Source organism: Oncorhynchus mykiss, chromosome 15 (assembly GCF_057628025.1).
Source record: "Oncorhynchus mykiss isolate SJ-2025 chromosome 15, ASM5762802v1, whole genome shotgun sequence".
Classification (NCBI taxonomy): Eukaryota; Metazoa; Chordata; class Actinopteri; order Salmoniformes; family Salmonidae; genus Oncorhynchus; species Oncorhynchus mykiss.
Genome location: NC_143036.1, coordinates 25,386,525 through 25,394,285, shown reverse-complemented (window position 1 = coordinate 25,394,285; position 7,761 = coordinate 25,386,525). Strand labels below are relative to the sequence as shown.

The window sequence follows — 7,761 nt, the reverse complement described above, 5'->3', positions numbered from 1 at the left end:
AATTAAAAAATATCGCCTACTAAGCCTGTAGGCCTACAGTATTGTGTAATCTGGCACAACTACATCACATCTATAAACATACAATGCAATATAAATGGGAGATCCCACTCCACCTTGAAAAATATTAGTTCCAGTACTTATCTCCATAAATGTTACTTACCATTATGCTGAGCACCTCACTTGATGTTGTGTGCGTCATTAATTATACGTCAGGAGGAGCTTTCCCTTGACGATGAGGGATCACTTCACTGTTGTTGGCCGGTCTCCTATAGTACGGCATTTAAGGGGTGTCTGATCGCTCAAGCACGACAGAGAAGTCCGCGCATTTATAACAAGCCCACATTGAAACGTTTCGATGCTCCTATAGTGACTGAAGTGGCAGGGTGCTTTCCCTGCGTTCTCTTCCAAGATTCGAACTCAGAAATTAAAGTCATAAAGTTTGTTTTAGGGCTAAACTAGCCACGCAGTGACTGACTACATCCAACAGTTTTTTTCCTCGATACAACTGCAACAGAAGAACTTGGAACATCAGTATAATTTTTTGAATTAGTAGGAGGCTACACGACAAAACGAGAAAGGTGAGTTAATAATTATATTTATTTTATTTTGTCTCTGAGCCAGAACAGTCTAATGTTGGACTTGTAAGATACTTCCATTAATGTGTCTAATATGTCCATTCATTTGTCTAATATGTTCATATACCTAATTTGTTTAGGCTAGTTCATGTCTAATGTCTAACACAACTAGAAGAAGAAGAACAAAACTAATTTGTGTATCAGGCTAATATATTCTGCATTTAGTTTAAATTCATATAAGCCAACATAGTTTAGACGCGCAAACTTCATGATTTGGAAAGCATCGATCATTTAATTGCTCACTCTCTTGTTTCGCAGCCCATGGCGGTATCAATGCGTTCCTTCTGGACGCTGGCTTTAAGCGCGTGCCTTGTGTTGACGGTGAGTGCGGACTGCGGAGCAGACTGCGCATATTGTATTCACCACCTACAACTTCAACAGACAGACATCAACTCTCTCGTAAGTAGGCCTACAACTAAAACGCAATATTTTTTTTTCATTTTCATAACATAACATTTGTATTAATAAGGAATTACTGAATGTCCTCTCTTTTGCACGCGGGTTTCTCAGAACCTTTTTCGTAGAGCTGCTTAAATGTCCAAGAATTGGCTACCTACCACACAATACATTTTCAAACCATAGATGAATGAATGTACATCACAATCATTCGCTGGTTTTGTGATTAGGCTACTTCCACTGTATTGATCACTTGGAAATTGAATAAGTAGACGTATGAGTTAATTATGACACCTACAATCTATAAGTTAATTGATTAAATGACATTAATTATGGGAATCAGCTGTAAAATAGATTTTGGGTGCAATACACTAACTAGAGCGAGTCAAAAGCAGTGGGCAAGGACTTGTCAGGAATTAACGACTTGAACCACAAACCACCATTGACTCTAAACATTTGACAAATTGTGTTTCAGCTGATTGCATTGATGGCTATTATTTTGTAGCATACAAAGAAATACATTGTTTTGTAAATGCATATTTATTTGCCAAGGGAATCTTGGCATGCCTATAATTATTTTGGAAACAATGCAAGTCTGTTAAGTTATCATTTAGGAAAATGTTGACTTAAAAACCGTATGGCTACTGTAAGTGTGCAGAGCAACCTAAATCATATGCTTAATTTTTGTTCAATTATTTGGATCTAAATTGTGGCAAGTATGACATGCAAACCTGCATGATTTCTCAAGACTAACCCTACCCCATTTGAATAGGAGAGTATGGGCAGCCTAGTTTGAAATAGTGTACTTTCTATTTTCCACCACTAGATTGCAGTTAAGTATCATACTTCACATGAATATGGCTCACTATGACCGACTCTGTAGAAACTAGCATCTGCATTATGTCATAATGTTGCTTTCAATTCACCAAAGTAGAATTATAGGAGATGGGGAATGCCCTCCCCAATCGCCTCCTAAAGCTTTGCCTGAGGCAAAGGAGGAGGTTGATGGTGGAGAGAAGCAATGTCACAGACCATTAGAGATTGAGCTTAATAGATGCTCAGGATTGATTTGCTTCTGCTAAATGTACTACGTGGAATGGTGGAACACTCAAGGCACTGTGGTGTTTGTGTGGAGCCCCCAGCCCCCCAACTCCCATGACCAATGACACTGTGCTGGGGGATTTAGAGTGACATTTATCACCCAACAGAGAGCACTTAACGTCTGATTGGCTGTGATCATTGGGTATCTCTCCACCAACCGTACTGTAGTTCTACCGCAAACCTGAGCACAGTGCTTTTCAAGTGGATAACGAGATTTATGGGTTATTGGAAAGGAGAACCACAAAGAGACAAAGATTTCAAGGGTGGACAGTTGAAATATTGGATAGAGAAATAACCTGGTTTATCATCCTATGTGATCAAGTTAAATGTAAAGAAAAGAGTTTCAAAACACTGATCATTTTATTGCCTTATGACTTCTGATCTCGATCTCTCCCCCAGACATGTACGTTAGAGTGTGAAGGAGCTCTCAGCCCCAAGAAGTCCTGGGAACTGTGTGAGGATGTCCTGCAGGCTAGAAATGCTGACAGTCCAACAGAGGGAGACAAGGCTACCACAGAGACCTCCAAGCTGGACAACAACGACCCACATCAACTAGTAAAGAAGTATGGCGGCTTCATGAAACGCTACGGGGGATTCATGAAGAAAACAGCAGAACTGTACGGTCCTGAACCCGACGATGTCGACCACGGCAGGGAGATCCTGTTCAAACGCTACGGTGGGTTCATGAAGAAGAGTGGCGAGCCAGAAGACACACTGAGTCTGCTCCGGGAACTGGTGAGGAACGTGGATGGCGGCGATGGCGGAGTGGAGAAACGCTACGGAGGCTTTCTGAGGAGCGCCAGACAAAGCTCTGACTTGGAGAACGGTATCCGAGAGCTGCAGAAGCGCTACGGCGGCTTCATGAGGAGGGTGGGCAGGCCCGAGTGGAGGGAGGAGCAGAAACGCTATGGAGGCTTCCTCAACAAGCGAGCCTGGGGGGAGGAAGAGGAGGACGAGATGGAAAAGGAACGCGTCGAGTTGGAAGATGTTCCTGATGTGGTAGAGAAGAGATATGGAGGATTCCTGGGATACTGACCTTCCTAAATACCTGCCACTGCTCAGTCATGTTCTGTTTTCTTGTCTTGCCTGCATTTTTACAGGTTTCTGTATATGATTGGCTGTAGTAAACATACTGAAGCCTACATGGTTATTTTAGTGGTGTGACATACTGTAGCATTCACTCTCCATCTCTAAGAGACTTCCCTAAGCACTTCTCTGACCTCTGACCTCTGTGTGCAGTAGGCTTTGTGAGACTCACTATTTTGTCATTGTAGTGACTGATGTGCCCAAAATAAAAGCTTCTCAGACTTATCAAACCGAATAAATAGCCTACAGTCAGAATAAGATATTTGCTAGACTGGAATACTTTTTCACACATCTTGCTTTACTGTGGTTAACGGCTGTCGATTTTCTAGATGTATCTATTTATTTCATTTTATTGAAATCCTTGTAACCGCCTGCTTATCTGTATGTAGAATAAATAAATTGCTCTAACTGCAGAATAATGTGTTTGTCATGAATAAATATGTCTTATTACTCTGAATCGATGTCAATTTTTTTTACTTAACAGTAAAGATTTAAGGCCAATTGATGTGGCTGTTCCAAAATTCATTACAAGTAAACATGTCAAATCAATTTGGTTAAAATTCAAAACAAACAATTCAAACAATAAGTAATCAATCCAACGTATGCTAATCAAATAAAAGGAAAAACTAAAAACTAAAAATCAAATGCATTAAATCACAAAACCGGTAGCAATAATCAGTCCATCAATTAGTTAGTCAGGGGCAGCAGGTAGCCTAATGGTTAGAGCGTTGGACTAGTAACCAAAAGGTTGCAAGATTGAAACCCCGAGCTGACAAGGTAAAAATCTGTCGTTCTGCCCCTGAACAAGGCAGTTAACCCACCCTGTCATAGAAAATAGGAATTTGTTTTTAACTTTCTTGCCTAATTAAATAAAGGTAAAATAAAAAAAACCAAAAAGTCAGTTGTGGTTGACAATGGCTTTGTGGTGGGGGCTGGCAGTTGCTGGATGGAGGTTGTGGTTGGTTGGTGCTGGTGTTGGGACTGGGAAAACCTGTGTTGGTGTTGGGGCTGTGTTGGAAACCAGGGGTTGATGCTGGGACTGGGGACCTGGGAAAAAACAGTGAACTGAGGCTGCTGCAGTTGCTGGGTTGGGGTCTGTAGAAGGGAGGGAAGACAACCTGAGGAGCAGGCAGACACACAAGTGAGCCCTAAACCCAGAGGTCAATGGTGGTACTTCCCTGTGGCTTGCTAGATCTTTGGTCCTCCCTTTGCGCCTCTTCTGGTGTGGTGATGAAAAGTTCCTGGTTCTGGTCTGGTTCTGTTAGAGGGATAAGTGCAGGAGGGTGGAGGGTATGTCCATCAGCCTGGGTGGGTGTTGGAGGAGGAGCAATGCAGCAGCAGGGCTGCATGCTGGAGGACAGAGGAAACTAACAGGGCCCAGAACCACTTGGCCATGGCACACTCACAAACAGATGGTAGGTGTGTTCAGTGACAGTGCCTCCTTATGGACAGCTCTCTGTATGTACCTTGTGCCATCCATAGCTGGATTCCCTAGTGGGGAGGCAACCATGAAGAGCCGTCTGAGGAAAGTCCTTCTGTTCGGAGTCTGTTGTCAGGGTCATGACGATGGGTTATTGGTGGGGTCCAGGTCTGATCATTTCATTGCAGGGATGGGGGATATTTCTGGGACGTCTTGATGGTGGCTGCTGATGGTGGCTGCATCATGTTATGGGTATTCTTGTCATCAGCAAGGACTAGGGTGTTTTTTAATGAAAAGAAATGGAATAGAGCTAAGCACAGGCAAAATATTAGAAGAAAACCTGGTTCAGTCTGTTTTACAACAGACACTGGGAGACAAATTCATCTTTCAGCAGGACAATAACCTAAAACATAAGGCGTAATATACACTGGAGTTCCTTACCAAGATGACATTGAATGATCCTGAGTGGCCTAGTTACAGTTTGGCTTTAAACGGCTTGAAAATCTATGGCAAGACTTGAAAATGGCTGTCTAGCCATGATCAACAACCAATTTGACAGAGCTAGAAGAATTTGAAAAATAATCCTGTGCAAATATTGTACAATCCAGGTGTGCAAAGCTTTTAGAGATTTACAGAGAAAGACTCACAGCTGCAATTGCTTCCAAAGGGGATTCTAATGCATTAAATGTGAATACATACGTATGTACATTTCAGTATTTCATTCTTCAATACATTTGCAAAAATGTCAAAAAACCTGTTTTCACTTTGTCATTACAGGAGATTGTGTGTAGTCGGGAGTCTTTACGAATATTTAATACATTTTGAATTCAGGCTGTAACACAACAAAAATGTGAAATAAATCAAGAGGTAGGAATACTATCTGAAGGCACTGTATCTTTGTATCAGAAAATGTATTCTAATTAAACTGTCATAAAATAGTAGTAGAATTGTATATAGTTCAGGCCAGTGAAATACAAATGACAAAATAGGTATTGAAGTATTGAAATACATATATAAAATACGTGTAACAGAAATACTGCCCATCGTTGGCACCAGCTACCTGCACTGTAAACCTGCAACAGTTTGCTAACCACTCTACTTCCAGTAATGCACTGTAAATTCTAGAAATACAGTATGTTGCTGTAGTTAGGTGTTCCAGTAATATGCTCTAAAAGAACGAGTGACATCACCGATTGAAACGCTACTAGCATGCATCACTAACTAGCTTGCTATTTCACACTGGTTACACACAAACACACAGACACACACACGCATACACAAAGGGTTAGTCATAGCAAGATTAAAAGACAAAGCCCTAATGGGGATGAATACATTGTGTCAACATTTGATGGCAGAACAGATGGCTTCTTCCTCAAATTAGCTGTTTGAGGGATTTGACATGTTCGACTCATATTGTCAAAATTGTAACAATGGAAGTTGAAAGGCAAATGTTTCTTTATTGTTGAGAACTAAAGAAGCCTATTGTTGAGAACTAAAGAAGCCTATTGTTGAGAACTAAAGAAGACAAAGGAGATGATTGTGGACTACAGGAAAAAGAGGACCGAGCACGCCCCCATTCTCATCAACAGGGTTGCAGTGGAGCAGGTTGAGAGCTTCAAGTTCCTTGGTGTCCACATCACCAACAAACTAACATTTTCCGAGCACACCAAGACAGCCTTGAAGAGGCCACAACAAAACCAATTCCCCCTCAGGAAACTGAAATTATTTGGCATGGGTCCTCAGATCCTCAAAAGGTTCTACAGCTGCACCATCGAGAGCACTGGTTGCATCACTGCCTGGTATGGCAACTGCTTGGCTTCCGACCGCAAGGCATTACAGAGGGTAATGCGAACGGCCCAGTACATCACTGGGGCCAAGCTTCCTGCCATCCAGGACCTCTATACCAGGCGGTGTTTCTCCCTTCTTTTACACCGCTGCTACTCTCTGTTGTTATCATCTATGCATAGTCACTTTAATAACTCTACCCACATGTACATATTACCTCAACTAACCGGTGCCCCCGCACATTGACTCTGTACCGGTACCCCCCTGTATAAAGTCTCGCTATTGTTATTTTACTGCTGCTCTTTAATTACTTGTTACTTTTATTTCTTATTCTTATCCATATTTTTTAAAACTGCATTGTTGGTTAGGGGCTCGTAAGTAAGCACTTCACTGTAAGGTCTACTACACCTGTTGTATTCGGCGCATGTGACTAATAAAATTTGATTTGATTTAACATGATTTTTCATCCATCCAACTTCCATTGACCTCCAAGAGTTGTGCAGTAGTGGGAATAAATAGTCACGCAACAATCATCAACAATTATTTCATATTTTAAAAACTTAACTATGCAGTATTAGTTAATGTAAAGTGTTACCGCGGTCCCCCACAACTCCCAACACCCACTGACCTTGCATATTCCCAGCACAGTTGAGTAACCTAAATATCTAGGGCTTGGGAATACAATAGGAAGGTACGGGGAGGCCAGTCCAGCTCAACATGCAATCAATAAATCAATAGATGTTCTCACAAAGAAACCTCAAACTACACCCTAGTAAATATTATTGAATAGATGGAAAATAATAAAAAAAACAAACCGGTCAATCTTTATTGTCCCCAAACATGGTCTAGGCTCCTGCTTTATACTTAAAAGGACACACATTTTTCACGCCACTTCGATACAAAGTGATTTTTGTAGCAGGTTAGGAGAATATTTGTATGAACTCTTTTCCTAACCTTAACATCAGTCTCCTAACCTGCTATGTTCATCTCCTAACCTGCTGCGTAAATTCTCCTAACCTACTACTTGAAGTGGCGTGAAAATAGTGTTTCCCTTATACCGCAGTCATAAATGAGATCATCAGCACAAACATCACATTGCTTCCTGTGTCATGATCATTGTCTTGGTTTTAGGATACAAATAGATCTTAATTGTCTGGGCAGTGAATATAAAAATACTTGAATTATTCATGTTAATTGATGTAATTAATAATTCAGTTATATTATTAGCTTTAGATGAAGAAAAAACAACTGAAGCTAAGATAGCATATGAAGTCTATATACATAATACTATTCATGAGATTTGATTGATTTAGGATTATTGTCAAAGTAATTTGAATG

At 40.9% G+C, this 7,761-nt stretch overlaps 1 protein-coding gene across 1 annotated transcript; it reads left to right on the top strand.

Moving 5' to 3' along the window:
• The first annotated feature begins 228 nt into the window (after positions 1 to 228).
• On the top strand, positions 229 to 3,631 carry penkb (proenkephalin b). The gene is made up of 3 exons (XM_021562809.3): positions 229 to 578; positions 894 to 1,034; positions 2,532 to 3,631. The coding sequence occupies exons 2-3, from the start codon at positions 897 to 899 to the stop codon at positions 3,165 to 3,167; spliced, it is 774 nt and encodes a 257-aa protein (XP_021418484.3). The 5' UTR covers positions 229 to 578; positions 894 to 896; the 3' UTR covers positions 3,168 to 3,631.
• The last annotated feature ends 4,130 nt before the right edge of the window (positions 3,632 to 7,761 follow it).

Excerpts from the sequence above, each read along its gene's own strand:
- penkb (XM_021562809.3), top strand. The coding sequence starts at position 897 with ATGGCGGTATCAATGCGTTCCTTCTGGACGCTGGCTTTAAGCGCGTGC. Across the intron at positions 1,035-2,531 it reads AGACAGACATCAACTCTCTC|ACATGTACGTTAGAGTGTGA; the intron begins GTAAGTAGGCCT and ends TCTCTCCCCCAG.